General features: G+C 43.3%; 1 protein-coding gene across 4 annotated transcripts in view; it reads left to right on the plus strand.

The window, feature by feature from the left end:
- Positions 1-17479, plus strand: part of ARHGEF3 (Rho guanine nucleotide exchange factor 3) — a 281549-nt gene that overhangs the window by 201261 nt on the left and 62809 nt on the right. The window contains exon 1 of one of the 4 annotated variants that reach the window (XM_010980901.2): positions 12591-12851. The exons of the other annotated variants lie outside the window; for them this stretch is intronic. Within the exon in view, the coding sequence (XP_010979203.1) occupies positions 12756-12851 (96 nt within the window). The 5' untranslated portion in view covers positions 12591-12755. Of the gene's footprint in view, positions 1-12590; positions 12852-17479 lie in introns of those variants that run through there. 4 annotated transcript variants of the gene reach the window in all.

Raw genomic sequence — 17479 nt, forward strand, 5'->3', positions numbered from 1 at the left:
GCAGAATTTCTGAATTTTCAAGAAGAAAGGGAATTGAAGAGTCACCCAGTTCTGTGTTTGCTAACCAATGTATTCCACTCCTTACCCCAACCAGAATATCAGCACAGAGGGTCAGCTAGCATCTTGGCTCTTTTATCCCTAACCTCCTGGGTATAAAATGTAAGTGGTTAATGTTCCACATGACTTGGACTGAAAAACTCTAATCCAGCATATTCTGTTGGATCAAAACAGGGTCCAAGAAAGTTAAATGATTTGTCCATAGCTGCCGGAATCTGTGGGTAAACATGACTGAAACCCAAGTCCGCTTGGGCCCACTGAGCCCACACACATGTCCTATCTATAAAGCCACCTGCCCACGTTGTGGACAAGGATTGCTGCCCTGTGAATCTGGGCACTCTGTGAGGATAGCACTGTTCTATCCTGGGGAGGGAGTGCAGCTGCATAGTTAAGAACATCAGTGTTCCGGGCAGACTAACTTATGGTGTGGCTATTAAGTAGCTATGTGACCTTGAGCAGGTTACTTAAACTTTCTGAGCCTCTGTGCCCTCATCTGTAAAACAGGTAAAGCACCCTCTTCAGCAGGTTATGAGGATTCAGTAAAGTAATACATGTCACATGCTTGTCACAGGCCTGGCAATGGAGAAAATGGCAACCTAACATTATTTTCTAGCATTTCAGCGTTCACATTTCACCTCCAATGACAACAGTTCCTTTTCGTTCTATCCAAAGTCATCTCAAACCTGTCTGCCTCACTCCATTTTTGGAAAGAGAATCCAATACAGAATTTTTGCTCTGGCGATGTGGCAGATGGGTACTCTGCTCTTAGAAATGATTTAAACATCTTTGTTCCAGTGTGTTCTTTTCGATTGGTTGGTTGATTCCTGGCCTTTGAGGTGATTCTTTCTTCCTCTAGACTTACCTCCCAGCTCTCTTCAGGACCATAAAAAACCTAGCTACTGTTTATGAAATAACTACTATATGTCAGCGCCTTACCTTGCTTCTCTCTAATCTTCACCTCCGCTCTTTGAAGTACATGCTATTATGTCCTAATTGCAGATCAGGGCACTGAGGCTCTGAGAGATTGAGTAACTTGCTAGATTGTTGAAGATATTTTGGTGGTTCTCCCTTGTTAGAAGATGGAGGAGCACACTTGTGTGACATCCAGTTGTCAGGGTATAAGATTATATCTAGAGTGACTCTAGCACTTAGGATTTATAAGTGTCAGGGACCTGATTGACCATCCAACCCCTTATTGACCAGCAGGAAAAACTGGTGAGCAAAGAGGTCACTGGACTTGACCAAACTCAGTGTAGGGATCCAGGGCTAAGAGTTGAACCAGGTCACCTGACTCTTGATGTTCTTTTAATCATATCATATAGGCTCAAATTCTTGACCTTTAGCATCAGGACGGTATCAGGACACCCACTAAGTTGCAGGTGGCCTACAGATAATTAATGTTCCACTTTGTATGTGGAACTGCTGGTTATGGAAGCAAAGGACTTGCATTTCAACCCAGCTCTGCCACTTATCAGCTCTGTGACTTTGGACAAGTTGCTTGAACTCCCTGTGCCTCCATTTCTCCCTTTATAGAGGTACTCACTCTTGGACTGTTGTGAGGATTACCTAAGATACATCATGGAAAGTCAAAGGACAGTGCCTGGCCGAGAGCTAACCATCCGTCAGCATTGACTATGGTCATCATTTGTCCAGCTCCTGTCACTTGCTGGGCATCTTTCAGCACTAGGGATACAATGCTGAGTAAGAGATCGTGTTTCTTGCCCAGATGGAGCTCCCAGTCAAGTGGGAGATGCAGATGAATGGATGTTAAAGAATAACGGAGCTTATGATTTGCTGAGTAACTCTAGTTCCATTTGTTATTTACAGGGCACTGTTTAAAAGTTGCTGCAATGTATCTTTGTCCTTAGTTCTGATCTTTTATACATGTGTGACATCACTGTAGATATTTTTGAATGAGAAGTTTGGCCGGGGGCACACAGAGCCCTCAGCCTTGAGAGGCCCCTGGTGCTCAGCCTCACAGCAACAGCCAGCTGTGCGCTGCATGCAGAACTGAGCCAGATGTGGTTCTGCTACTCGAATGTAAGCAGCCTGCCTGAAGGGCAGAAAGGAAGTTACAACTAGAGAAAATCCACAAGGCAGCAGGATCAGTCACTGAAGGAACAGACAGCGCTCAACATCCAAACAGGCCTGTAGGAAGAGGACACAGTAGGAACCAAATGTTGTCATACAGATAACACAGGCACCATGCCACCAAGTTCCTATTTTTAAGTGACATGGTATGTTTTAGGCCAGTTCCATCAAATTTGTAGGCTGGCTTCATTTTCCTTTCAGTGTTTCTTTGCTCATAGCTGATCTTACCTGTTTTTCAACCTTGTTTTCTTGGCCATTTGATATTTTAAAAATCTGTAGCCCTCATTGCATTTCCTGATGAATGAGAATATTGAGCTAAGTTTTCTGATAAGCCCTAATGAGATATTACCATACTGAACTAACCCAACATGTGGGCTGCCTATGTCAAACGTGCTGATTTTAGATAAGGATGCTTTCGTCAGTAAGTGATATTATCATTTTTACATTCTTTCCTGAAATAAAATAGCACAAAATTGAGATAATACATTACACACATTTTAGTATTTGCTGTCTTATAGAATCACAGAAGGTAAGCATTTATGTTTAAAATGCCTATTTTACAGTTCAAGAAACTGCACCTGAGTTTGATTTTCTTGCCCAAGGCCACACAGCAAATTTAGGGGTAGAACCAGGATTGGACCCCATGTCTTCATGTAGGAAGAAGACACAGTAGGAACTTCACTCTTCACTGTGCCCTTCTTTTATATATGTCCAATAGTTAAATCAATATTTGAAATCCTGAATGTAAAGAATCAACCCCTTTGAAGGCAAAGGAAGTGGAAAAGATGCCCAAATCCCATCTTTTCCTCTAATTCATTGAGAATAAAGAGAGTAGGATGATTTATGCACCAGAAAGGTTAATAACAATATGGATTACGTGCTTACCTTGTGCTGACACATGTATTATCTCATTAAACTATTCATATGTTTTAATCTCATTAAAGCCTTGAAACTCTAATATCCCCATTTTATAGCTGATTAAACTGAGGTTTGGCATAGTTAAATAAATTGTCCAAAGTCACATAGTTAGCAAGTGGAAAATATTTGCATTCAGGTTTCTCATCCTAGAGCTTGTATTCTCCTGTGTTCTACCAGAAACTGGCGGAGGGGGTGTTGAATGTTCCATAAAGTTTTACTCTAGAGCCGGAGTGGAAGGGAAATATCTTATTCTTCAAACATTAATGTCCCAAGGCAGTGCATTTATAATTATCAGTTTACTGGAGCAGTCTAGAGGAATTTTTTTCCTTCACTTTGAAACTTTGCACTTCCCATATTAAAAGTTTCTCTAGGAAGTGAAAATTAATTTGGGGAAAGGAAGCCTCCATTATTCCTGCTCTCAGCTGGTGCAGATGCTTGGCCTCCTCTGAACAGGTAGGAAGGAGAATGCCGGCCTCTCTCTGCTGAGCTCGTGAACTGAAGTGTCTAAATTCAGGAATGATGCCAGGTGGGGTGGGGGCGAGGAAGGGAGGAAAGGGATGTGGTGTTTGGAGCCTATAACTCAGGAAACGTGATGGCACCTAATTTCAGAGTGGCATGAGGCAAGCGTTTAGGAAAAGAATAATGAGCTATTGTTGCGGGCTTTTTTTCTTTAATGGGTGGGTTGTTTTTATAAAGTTTTATGAACAGGAAACTGAAGCAAAATGCTGATCCCTTTGGTTTTTGAGCTCTGCCGGCATCATTTTCATTTTTATTTTTGACTCTTGGTGACAGGCACTTCCTTTAACATTTCAGAGGGTGAGGTGTAATGAGACACCCCAAACTGCCTTTCGTAGCAACAGCAGAATCCAGATGAAGAGTTGTAGTTTCAGATCTTCTCGATAATGCCGTGAGACAGAATCAGATCCCCCTCAACCCAGGGAGAAAGGTAGCTCTTTCAGACATCAAGGTAGTCTGCAGAATGTTTTCCCTTTAAAAACATTCTAGAAAATTCTCCCACCATATGGAAAACCTCTAACATGCATTAAAATGTCTTGCTGTGGCAAAGAGAATACTGATCAAATTCCCCCTCTGCCCTGAATGATAAAAACTCAGCTTCCAGTTATTGTTTCCTCTGGAAGATGACTTCATCTTAAAGGTGGTCTTATCTGTTGTGCATTTTGGATGTTCGGAACCCAGGTTTCTGGCACCTGGCTGCTAACTTTAGAAATGTTAAAAGCTGTTTTGTTTCTGCAGGGCATTTGTTTATTGCTTACCTTGTAAAAGTTATGTCTTACTGCATTTTCCTGGCACCAGAGCATTCCTTGTACCTACCCATTGCATATGGTTTTTCTGAGCCTGCAGGCAGCACTGGGTTATTAAAGTTCAAGGAGGAAGCCACGTGATGTTGGCTTTACAATTTTAATTCTCTTTTACTTTCTTCCCTCCCTTCCTCCCACTCCCTTACAGATGTGTTTTTTGTTCACCGTGTACTTTCTCTAAACCAGAATGAGCTCTCAAAGCATCTCTCGTAAGATTCCAGTTAAGGAGGTCCAGACAGGGAAAGCATGACCCTCCTTTGGTGGCTCAGCCAGCAAGAAGTTTCCTCCCTCTCTCATTGGCTTCCTTGGATAAAAAGTTCTTGAGTCCATAATTTCACATCAGCCTGGGAACACTAGGCCAGCACCATGTTTAATCTTGCAGAAACACCCGGCAAAATCTCCCTTCACCTTAAAGGTCAGCCCCCTAGGGCCCAACTCAAGAGAACAAAGTTTCAATATAAATAGCACTAGTATGAGCACAGCAAATTGAAAAGAAAAAAAAATTAGAGTTTAACCTAGAATCAAAAACCTACATGAGGAAAAGGAAGAAAGCGCCTCTGAAGGGAAGGAAAAGGGAAGACAAGCTTGTTACAAGGCGTCTCTGTAAACAAACTATTTGACGTCTCTTTGCCACCAGAGTTTCAATCTCCCTGGCAAGTCTATCTTGTTCAGGAATTAGTATAAAATACTGAGTGTGTGTAAAAGGCTGGAGGAAACTGAAACCTCTCAGTAATATGTGAGAGGGCCCCCTAGCCTTACACTGCAGGAGCCGTCTCTAAAAGTGGTTTCAGTGAGCTTGGGACACTTCAAGAAGCTTATTAGGAACCCATGTCTCCATTTCAAAATTTCTTTTATTAGCCCACTGTGGTATTCTGCATGTGATTTCTTGGTTCCATCTCAGAAACTTTAAGTATGCTATGTTCCTCCTTACAAAAATTCTCTGAATTTACCGCCTCTATGACACGTTCTTTGATTAGCCTTATTTCAGTTTAATTTTCATTTCAGCAAACCTGGATCCTTCTACCATGTGCCATCATGACAGAAGGAACTGGAGACATTGTGGAGCCTGTGCCCTTGTAGGTGGCCACACCTTGAGTCAGTCATTGTGAATGGGATGAATATTAGGGAAAGAGAGGTACTTAGCACCGTGAGGGTACAAAGCAAGGGCTCCCCTTGCCTGGGGACTCAGGACAGTCTTGGAAGAGAGGAATCCACCAAGAAGCCATCTGGTTGGTGGTTCTTGTCATGCCAAAGAACTGAATGATCATGCAGTGATAAAAGTTGGTGAATGAGAGGCTGGTGCTTTTCTTTGGCCTTCTGTTGCTGAGGTTTTTGGTTCAGAATTGCAGGTATGTGTTTGCTGAGCTTGGTTTTCAGTGTGAGATCGAAAAAACTCAGACACAGCAGAAGCTCCCACAACTCCGTTCCCACTTAGCATAAGCGCTCAGTGCTCCTATGCCATCAAGCAGCCCCACAGTGTTATGGGATGCCCACGGCACGAGGAACACTTTCAGCTTATGGGCTGCTCTCTACCACACACCAGCCAACTTCCACTCCCAACAGATGAGTGACACACAGGCTTCCCAGGAGTCCCTGAGTCTGTTTCTTCTTGTCGAACTCGTTCTGTAATTAAAGTCTTCTATTCACGCCACCCACCTCTCCCTCCGCTCACCGTTCTTTTTCAAGTAAACATCTCAAGCCAACTGCCCTCCTCCCATCCTCTACTGCTGCGGCTAATTTTTAAAAAACTTAAATGCAGTCATGCCCCTCGGCTATGAAGATAAGCATAATTGAAACTCTGGACACCGGGTTGTAAATCAAGTCCCAGGAGCCAGAACACAACTCCTGGTGGGTGACTTAGTTGGTAGTTTACTGGGAGTATGGAATTGCAGATTTTTCCTTGTATCCCTGATTCACCCATACATATATAGCAGGCAGTCCAACACATAATAGTTTCTCACTACTGCCTGAGCAAAATAGCAGCTCTCTGTGCCTCTTCTGGATTGTGATGCTGTAACCATTGTTACCATTGGCTAATTACTGCTGGGCACCTCTGGCCTGAGGATCTGTGGCCCGAGTGTTTCTGGTGGGGCAGGGATGGGGGCGGGGGAGAGGTCTATGTTTATTACTGGGCTTGATGGTAATTTTAACTCACATTTTGATACTCAAACAACGCTCTTTGAGGGTGCTTATTGAAAATTCAAATGTCTGGAGTCCACTGCTAAAGATTCCAATTCAGTGGACCCAAAGTGGGGCCCAGTGATACAGAATTGTTAAGTTTCTCAGTTGATTTCAGTGCAGGTGGTCTCTATAATTATTGTCCCTGAATTCCCAGAATTCATGTTTCTATAAATGTGTAGGTTTTGAAATCCCAGCCAGAAGATAGCAATTCTCCCCTATATTTCATTGTTATGCATATTTCCCCTATATTTTAACTTCTCTGGAATTAGGATGTGCCTTACAATTGATCATGTGTTATAATTTAATTGGCAACATTTTTTTCTTTCTTGATAGTACATAAAATAATAGCACATATTACAGTCTTTGGACTCTTAGGTTTGATGAAATATGGCACTTTGATTCCTGAGTTTGTAGTTGATGGAAGAGAAAACACTTACACTATCCAAAGCTAGAAGTTACACATTTTAGATTCTAATTTCTCCATGCAGTGATTAGTATATTTTAAAAACAAAACCTACATAGTGCATATATTAGCTGTAATCTGAGGGGAATAAATAGTTTTGGAGTATAACAAATTTATTGAATTTTTGGTCAAAAAATATGAAGTATTCTCAAACAAATGCAGACTTTCCATAAAGTTCAAAGTGTACAGAAAGTGTTCTAAAGGTTGGTTTAAATTCTAAGCAAAGCAAGCCTGCTGATAGTAATCAGCTCAAATTGGAGAAGGTCAGGATTCTTATTGCAAAATCTTGAGTGAAGACAGGTTTCTGATTTCACAGGCCGTGCTATCTATCAAAAACACAGTAAACTGCACCCTTTGGGGTTTTTATTTCACCACTGAATTTGCATTTCTGCCCCCTCCCCGAAACAATTAAATATGGTGGTCAACTTTGTCCTGGGAAAAACCAAGCTTTGAAACACTTCTTCCCCCTCCCAAGTTATTATCTGTTATGGAAACTTTCATTTTCACTGGTCCTTTGAAGTGCATTTCATATCTGAAGCAGTTTAAGACAATTCTGTCCACCTGCTCCTTTACTCTCATATTCTTCTTTATTCTCTTGTCCTTCTCGTGCTTTATGAAATCTATTATTCAGTTAAAGGTCAGGCATGGGCATTGAAGAAAGATTCTAGACATGTCAACAGTCTGGGGCTTCTTGTCTCTCAAGCATTTTTTTACTTTGCCCCATTATGCCTAAACTGACATTTGGCATCAATCAATGATCAAGATCTAAAGCAAAAATATCCTTGAAGTCAAAATAAATAGACTGTCCTGGCTCTAATGACATATTTCAGTTCTACTTTCTCTTTATTGCAGGGTTTCTCAACTGTGGCATTATACGCATCTTGGACCTATTAATTCTTTGGTGTGGAGGGCTGTCCTGTGTGTTGTAGGATGTTTACCAGCATCCTGGGCCTCTACCCATTCGATGCCACTAGCACTCTCCCCCAGTGATAGTCAAAAATGTATATACGGTGCCAAATGTCACCTAGGGGACAAAATCGCCCCTCGTTGAGAATCACTGTAATGATTGTACCTGTTTGTGGTATAGCAGGGCATGACACATACCACTCTTTTTTCCCCAAACATAAAATCCTGATTATTTTTGCATTATAGGTAATAATCCACAGGATTAGCTCAATCCTGGGAGAAAGAGGTGCTATCACTTAACCAGTTTTTCAGACTTATTTCAGAAAACAAGATCTTTAAGAGGAGGCAAGAATGAAGTCTTCCAGCTTCAGAATATCCAGGTAGATATTTTCATAAATCTAGCCTGGAGCCAGTGGACATATCCTGAGGCAGGGGGAGAGATTTTAGATAATTTTAGATGTTAACAGTACTTTATTTGTGCCATTTTTACCTGTCTGGCAGTAAACCACAGCCTTGATCTCTCAGAATTCACTGCCAGAACTTCAGCCTTTAACTCCTTTCTCCCATCAAGATTGAAGTTGCAGAGAGAGAAGGGAGCTTGGTCATTAGATGGGAATGTCACTCAAATGGAAGGGGAGAAGAAGGGTGTTGATACACACGCGTGTCAGATTAGCAGGGGTAGAAGAGATGGCTCCAGATGCCGAGGAAACAGATTGAAGTGCACATGTTTGAAGGCCGGGCTTTGGGCCATCAGCTCCTGTCACTTGAGCTCCTTCTGCAAATGCAAACCCCACTGCGAGGTTACAGGTGAAAGGCCTTGTTTAAAACTCAACCGTATTTCTTGAATAGGTGTGTATTACACATCTTTCTGGCGTAGAGATTCAGGAATGGGTGGAGAATAGGGAAGAAATTTAGCTAATTGAGCATATGATCTGTAATAAACACATATTTGATGAATGAAGGAATGAATGAATGAATGAATGAATGAACAAATGAGCCTTTAGGGGAAAAAAAGACCCCACTCACCCTGATGTTTAGTATAATGCTGTCAGGACAAAGCATTGTCCCATTGGCTGAGAAGATGGTCACAACCACTTTAACTTCCAAAGTTTCAGCCTCATGCAGGGTCTGTTCTGCACACAGTCATAGCAGTGGGATTTGGGGAGTTGATTGATGATCTCCTAGTCGTGCCTGGCTGTCTGCTTGTCTAAAAGGAGCTAACAACCAGTGCTGGGCTTGTATGCAGAGGTCCACCACTCCACCAGCAGCACAAATGAGGCCCGCTCAGCCCAGGCGAGATTGCAGGCTCTGCTCTTGGCACTGTTCCTGGAAATGCAGAACAGGCTTCTTTATTCCAGTCTCCAGGCTTCTGGCTAGCAAGGAACACTGCCCGGCTGTGAAGCATTTTATAGGATTATAACGGGTTGTGCTGAAGGCGAGTTCTGAAAGGCACTTTGTGCTGTTGCTTTGAGTGAAGCTGTTAGGGCAGTGTTGTTCCTAAGCCCATAAGCACACAGACATAGGCTGGATGGGGAATGCTGGGCTCCTGGGGCCGCTTAGCTGAGCAGCATTGCAGAATTGGACTGGCTTCCCTCCATTGTGAAAGCAGCCTCAGGGGCGGCTTGGGAACCCACCCTCCTGTAGAGCAGCCTGCTGACCAAGTCTTTGGTCATGGACATCCCTGGTTGGAATCCTAGGCAGACTGAGCAAACCCTAATCTGCTAACGTTGAAGCAGTGCATCACACACAAGGCAGATTCTGAAGGTGGAAATTGCATGAGGTAAAAAATATTCTTGAAAAGCCTTTAAATGTCTGAAGGACCACATACATGGCTTGTGTATACCCAAAATTGCCACTTTCAATTTACAGGCCTTATTGTACCAAAATATATGTCTTTAAACATCAGAATCTTATTCATGGTGGTGAGACATTCAAGCTATGAGAAGCTGGGAGGCACTAAACCACCCAAAGGAAATACAGATTCCCATATTCCCTTTCATACTCATTTTGAGGCTTATGCTTTTTTTCCCCCAGCATTATTTAAATTGTTACTGGCCATTAGTGCTCTCTCTCTCTCTCTCTCCCTCTCCTCCTCTCTCCCTCCTTCTCTACCTCTCTCCGTCTCATTTTCTCTGCCTAGCGTATATAGTGGGAAATAAATAAGTTTGCTGCACATATATTGTGCGGCCATGTATATTGATTGATTTTTATGGTTCCAAGTCTTCTGAGGAGGGGCAAGAAAAATGTTTTAAGAGCAAGTGGATATGACAGCCTTTTTGTCAGCCAATATGACTATTCCTTGCTCTAAAATAGTTGTACTTAAACTTGAGGTTCAAGTCCCCTCTCTTCCTTAGAATTTATTTATTACTGCACTGGGTTTATGGTATATCAGACTTCCTGCTTGGTCCTGAGAATCTTGCAGTGAGTAGCCTCGTCCCAGGGCTTTCGTAGTTTACCAGGGTCACTCTCTCCTTCACCAAGTGCTGGATGTACACTTTCCAACTGGAGGTCAAAGCCAAGCAAGATCCACCAAGGAGCCAGGCCTACCCGTGAAGGAGCTGTTGCTGGCCAGAGCCACCTAGTTGAGGTGGTGGGCCTGCAAGGGCCAGAGGAGCAGGGCGAGGAAGGGAATGAGTAACAAGCTCCAGGTGCTTCAGCTCAAATCCTCAGCAGCCCCGGGAGCTCTGTGTGAGGCTTCTGGTAGCCGAATTAATCAGGGGCTGCTTTGATTGGTTGCCCTTGGAGCCAGAGTTCCCCTCGGCTCCACCCCCAAGTTTGGCCAGGCTTGCAGTGAGCATCTGTGTAAACTCCCCATCAGCACAGCTTGGACTCAAAGGACAAAGTTGTGTTCAGGAATACAGGCAGGAAAAAAATCAGTGGTCCTGAAGCACTTTTTCCCACCCCAGACTTCTTCAACCACTTCCTTCCCACTGCTTTAGGGCATCTATTTGAGGGAAAAAATTCAGGTGTTCTCTTCAATCTCCATTGGAACCCACTTACTCAGGAGCTTCCTTTACAAGGGTGGCAAGAGTGGGGCTGGCAGAAGTGGACCAGATTCTCTCTGCATCCAAAGGCAGTTTGTCCACACCAGCCGGGCAGAAAAGTGGTTGAATTTAGTGCCAGTGTGTGGGCTTGGTACCTGGGATGAAAGGGCTGTGTATCATGAGGTTTCCTGCCTGGAAAGTGGGAACTGCTGGATTCTGGCCTCAGCTGGAGCAGAGAACACCGAAACAAGGACTAGGTATTTCCATTCCCATTACCTCCTGCACACCTAGGAAAGTCAAAACAAAAGATATCATCTCCCCAGACCACTACTTGCTGTGGCCATGACTTTGATAGGAAGGGAAAGAAATTCAACAGTGCTGTCTACAAAATAACTTTTGAGATAATGATCATTTTAATATTTAAAAAATTAGTATCTAATTTTCCAAGTCACACCTGAATATATTTTTCTTGTAAAAAATTTTAAGAACATTAGCTATAGATGTACAGTCTCCTTTGTCCACTACCTTTAATCCTTTAGTCTCAGGTGCCCCCTAGCACCGAATGCCTCCCTTCATCCTGGTAAGAACTTGCTGTGGATATTTCTGATAGTTTTCAATGATATTTACCTACATGTCCCTATAGAAAATATATGGTATTCATTTGTAGATATGTTTTTAACACAAATGGTATTATACTGTGCTTATGCTTCAATTATTTTTTAACTGAACCTAATACATTGGAGATCTTTCCATGCCACACCCACAAATCCGTCTTCTTTTTGGCTGCAGCTGAGTGGTGTTCCATGGTGATAAGACTTTTAAGCACTCCTTATTGGTGAATATTACAGTTGTTTCCAGTTTGGGTTTGTATTTTTACAGTCCCAGACGGGGCTGCGGAGAATGATCTTATAAATTGCCTACTGGGCATTTACAGTGTGTTTCTCCAGCAAGGCATGGTACTTGCGGGTTCATCACTGAACAGCTTTATCTTCCACACACCCTGTCAAATTCCTCTTCTGAGTGGCACGCCGCCTCTTATCAGCCTCTTCATATGTAAAAATGGGCGCTGGGCGCAGAGGACAGGGTTCTAGGGATCTTTTTGGAAGTGGTGGAAATATTTTGTGTCGATTGTGAAGGTGGTTACTCGAGTTGTTTAAACCTGTTAACACTCAACTGTACAATTAAAATGGGTGCATTTTACTGTTTGTAGATTATATTCATTTTTTTTAATGTACGGGGAAAGACTAGCTAGGAATAAGACAAGACAGAATACTGCTTCTTTTTACTGTGGGCTTCTAAAACGCTTGTCTGCCCCAGGAGGCCGCTTCCCTCCGCCCTGCTTTTGCCCGGGGACTCCCGTCTACCCGCCGCCCGGCTTCGCCCAGCCTCCGTTCTACCTGCCGCCTCTTCCACCCCGAGAGTGCCCGGGAGCCCGAGTGCGGCTGCCACTGGGCGGGGCGGTTTCGCAGTCGCGTCCCCTGAGCCAGTGGCCCCGAGCCGGGGGCCGGTAGAAGGAAGGGCTGCGCAGCTGGAACGACCCTCGCCGCTTGGAGGGACTTCCGCGGGGCGGCACCTGTGCACTCCTGATACTCGTAGGGGCGGGGCTTGGTCGGCGCTCCCGCCACGCTCCGCCCAAGGTGGGCTGTTCCAGTCGAGGCTCCGCCCCCTTTCTGCCCGAGCGCCGGAGTCGCGTCTTGCAAGGCTAGAAGCTGGCTGTCAGTCTCCGTGTAGCCGCAGCCGCCCGGCACCGTGGAGCTGGGGCCCCCATTCGCCTGGGAGTTTTGCGGTCGCATTGGGTCAGCGGTGACATCCGAAAGGGCAGGCCCGGCAGCCGCCATGGTGGCCAAGGATTACCCCTTCTACCTCACGGTCAAAAGAGCAAACTACAGCCTGGAGGTACCCCCGGCGAGCAGCCCAGCCAAGGACGCAGAGGTAGGGCCTCCACCTGGACCTCTCCGGTCCGTCTTTCACTCTCTTCATCTCTTACTCTCTCGACTCTCTCCCGGTGTCACTATCTCTCCATCTCTCACACACTCTCTCTGTCTCTGTGTCTCCATCTGTAACTCTGTCTGCCTCCCTCCCACCCCTTCTCTGTGGCTCAAGTATGAGCTACCTCGTCTGTCCGCGTCTTTCTCCCTTCCAGCCTGGGGTCAGCAGCCTCTTTGCCCCTGCCTTTCTCTCTCTCTCATGCGTCCTGCAGGGCCCTCAGACTGTCCATCTTCCGTCTAGACTTGGCAAAGGGACTTTCTCCTACTGCATCGTTGGGCTCAGTCATAAAGGAAGAGCTACCCTTTAAGCGTAGGTTTCCTCTTGCCTGGGCCAGGGGAACAGGGGGACGTTCTTGGGGACCCCTTGGGACATCTCACCTGTCAGGTTTGGACTTGCAGCTGTTTGGCAGCAAAAACAGGACGCAGCACCTCTGTTTGTCACCTGTGGCCAGTGGGGGTCATTCAGCTGGGGGCCTGAGGGCTAAATAAGTAATCTGAGTGTCTCTCACTTGGATTCTGAAAATGAATTAAATTCCTTGGGGCAGTGGGAAGCTGTCTTGGAACACTGGAAACGTTTATCTTTCTGGGAACTTTCCTATGCCTTGAGGGTGATGTGAGGGAGCCCTCCTGGCTTGTGTTTAGTCTGCCTTTTCCTCCTATGTGTTATATCTCTGGCAAAGAGCTCACGGGCCTTAAAGATTGGATTCAGCTGGAGGAGAAAATGTCTCTTTCTTTGAGGGTCTTAGGGAATGCAGTTGCTTGCATTAGACTGCAGCTTTGCTGTGGCTCAGCGGTAGTGGAACCCACAGAACACAGCTCATCATTTCCGCTCGTGTGTATCTGGGAGATCTCCACTCTCCAACCACGACTGGGAGAATCTGGAGGCTGGTGTTCTTGGGGGTCCACCCACCTGCCACCCATGGGTTTGCTCAGCTGTGTGCACTTGATTCACTGAATTATGTATATTCAGGAGAACAGCATCAAAGATTCATTGCCTCTAACAAGAGCTGCTCCAAGCTGACAAGACTCCAAACAGTCTCCGGTTGTAATCAGCTTTCTGTAAGCTGAGTGCAAACTAACTTGTCACTCCCACCTCCACCCCACACCTCAGTTCAGTTGAGTATTTTCACAAAGAGTTTTTGTTCCCAGCGGCTGTGGCAGTGTGATGGCCTTAGTGGTGTTTGGACTCTTATTTAAGTTTTGATGGGACAACACCTGCAATAGAATTCAGGTTGTTCAGGCTTAGAATGGGTTTATGATTTTTCCGTGGGAACTTCATAATTTAATGAACGTAGGAGCAGTAGTGTCCCCTCAAACTCCTTTTGGAAGGAAACAAAGCCTAACGTAGTTTAATTAATAAATTGGATTGGGTCAAAAAAAGAATAGTGAGAATAGCTCTGGATTCTAAATAATTCTAAACCTCTGGATTCTAAATAATATCATTTGGTCCTGTATTTTTGTGTAGTTTGGTTAAAGGATTAGGTTAAACCTATCTGTTTAATCTTTTCTTATTCTTAGAATGTAAATATATATATTTATATATTTATAAAACTGTGATAAGAGAAATGTATCAGCAGATGTCAAATATTAATTTTCTTCATGGTAGCTGGATCCAGATTATAAAATGTGACTTATTTTCCTTTTATGGAGATGTCCTGGTGTGGAAGTAAGGTTGGGAGAAGAACAATTTTTGAGTTCATAAATATTTTTCAGGTGTCACCAATTGAGGAATTTTTCCCTAGTGTTTAAATCAGAATAGAAGTATCTCTTATGCTCTATACACCTTGAGTCAGAGGTGTCCAGTCTAGTACATCTCCAGGCATATCGCTTCCTGATAATGGTGACAGTTGGAAAAAGAAACCTAAGTGAGTTTGGGGGCTAGTTTTCTGTTTCATTATCAGCTCAGAAGACAGCCGGCCCTGGTAGACTTCACTTCTCCATCGGCAGTTAACTGAAATATATGTTCTACCAGCAGGTGTCGTCAGCATTTCTAAGTGTTTAAAAAACAGCATACACTAGTTGCCCTTTTGAAAAACATTGTTTATAAGCTAGACATTAACTGTTAATTCCTGTGGAAGTATTTTTTAAGATAATTTTCTTTGCATAAAGAATGTGGCTGTGGGAAAAAGAAGGTTTGATCTATCCAAAGTCCTTTTTGACCTTCAAAGGCAGTTGCAGCAAAGCACCTGTGCCCTTTAGACACATAATGGCTGTTCCTTCAGAATTTGCTGTAAGGAAGACAGTGGGCATAGTGCCGCATGGGAAGTGCCTTCTAGCATTTGTTCCTGTCCTCGCAGCAAACATGATGGGCAAGGCCACTTAGGGAAAGGCTCATGGGGAAGGGGCCATTGTCACTGGTGTGTATTTGATAGCATACACTTGAGTAAAAATATACAACAATAAACATTTTCTTAAAAGCAAATCATAGGAAGATTTCTGCTCAGGATTTAAAGGCTTTGTAAATTTCAAGGATAGTTTTTAGTGAAAGAAAAAATATATTTAACATTTTTATTTTCTTTATTTTAAACATTAAAACTATTCTACATGGATTATGATATTAATACAGTGTGGCTTCTTAATCTAGTATTTCTTATGACATGGCTATATGGAGTTGAGTTGCAGATATTTAACTTTAATACCCATAATCAACTAGATCCTTCCGGCTGTAATCATTAACCGTGAAATCTCAGGAGCTTAGTCCATCTTAGTCCGTAGCTCCAGATTTTCACAGAGAAACATGGTATCACATGAGCATCATTAAGCTTATTTCTTCTGATTCACTGATGCAGCTTTGCTCGATTGATCTTTGTTTTTATATTTATTGGATGCTTCCTTCTCAAGCCAGGAGGGACTGGTTCTTCTAGGTTATTAGGTGCTCTGAACACCTGATCGAGTCACTCAAAGAAAAGCTGTTAGTGCCAACGAATTACAGTGATTCTAAGTTAAAAGTCACTATTTTCCCATGGTGAGGTTTGCTTTCAAAGAAAGAAGGCTCAAATGAGTATAAACCTTGGCTAAGGATGCTGGAGCCCGGTGAGAAGGTTTTAAGAGTTTAGGGTCCATTTAATGAAAATACAAAGTAGTGTTTCTATTATTTTCTGTCTAAGAACATATCTGACAATTTGATGGACAACTTACTTTTGGTTTTAAGAGTCACTATCTCAGATATTGGTCAAGATTAGGCCAAAATGAGTTAGTGGTATTCATTGTAGTCATTGTCTTTTGTCTCTCTCGTGTATGTCTCTCACTTGTCTGTTTGAATATATTCTAACTTTGACTCAGCTAGTAGCCTTATGTGGAACCTTGAAGCGACCTAGAAATGATGGAATTCTATTGTTTTTCTAAGTACCACATCTCATCTCTTACTTGAGAACCCAACCATGTTGTAAGGTTAACATAAAGCATGAAGTATCCTCCCCACTTTATGAATAAAGACACTGAGGGGAAATGACTTGCAGAAAGCCACCAAGAAAATCAGCAGCTGAGCCAAGATCCAATGCCAGGTTTCCTGATGGATTTAGCCTAGCATTTAGTACCAGTGAACCTTGTGGCATCTAAGAATGTTTACCTCTGTGAAGAAAAAGTGGGGGGAATGCAAAACAAAACAGACATGTAAAATGCTTTAAGATATTTTATTTTAAATATATAATCTTGAGCATGTTATTAACTGAAGAGGTACCTCTCAAACTTCAGTTCTAAAGGGCAAGGTGAACTGTATGCCCTGTCATAATTTATCCCCCATTCAGCCCACAGGTGTATTTGAAAACTTCAAGTACTTGGGACTGTATTCCTTGCATGCCAGCTGGAGACCTAAAGGGGTCAGCTGATTTCCAGTAATTTATACACTTCTTGGAATTTGTATCATATAATGTTAAACTGACCATATATATAACCAACTACATGGAAGTAGTTCCAAGGAGTTTTTGCAGTAGAATCCTGGGATTTTATCAGATGATTAAATAGACTACATGAATCATGTGACCTCAGATATTGCTGGGTAGGGAGCCGCATGGTTGGTAAATGGCTGTCACTTGCTGATAGGATCTGGGTATGGTCATTGGCCATGATTCTGAGGCTTGTTCATATGGAACCGTATCTTGGGGGTCTTGGTCCTCTAGGATGCACGTGGACAGGTTTATTAGAGAAAAATATGTTGACGTGTGTATATTTGAAGCTGTTCATAGCATCAACTCTGAAATAAGACTGCCCAGGTCCTAATGCCTTATCCACCACCTGCTAGTAATATGCCTTGGACAATATGCTGTGTTTTTCTCTAAGCCTTAGTTTCCTCGGTGGTAAAATGGGCATGATGAAGGCTCTACCATAGTGTGATGAGTCATGTACAGTGCTTAGTGCATGGTAACTGCTCAGTAAACTGCATCATCATTAAGATCTGCATCTCAGAAAGATTTCTAAAACAGTGTTAAGAAACATGTCCAACGTCCTAATTTCCTGAATGCTGTTTTATACACATCAGCACAATAGGAGCCTTACTGTAAGTCCTCTAATCATCCTTCCAACAATCTGCTGAGGTTGGTTTAACTGCCCCTTTTTGTAGAAGAAACTGAGGCT

This window comes from Camelus dromedarius, chromosome 17 (genome assembly GCF_036321535.1).
Source record: "Camelus dromedarius isolate mCamDro1 chromosome 17, mCamDro1.pat, whole genome shotgun sequence".
NCBI classification, from domain to species: domain Eukaryota; kingdom Metazoa; phylum Chordata; class Mammalia; order Artiodactyla; family Camelidae; genus Camelus; species Camelus dromedarius.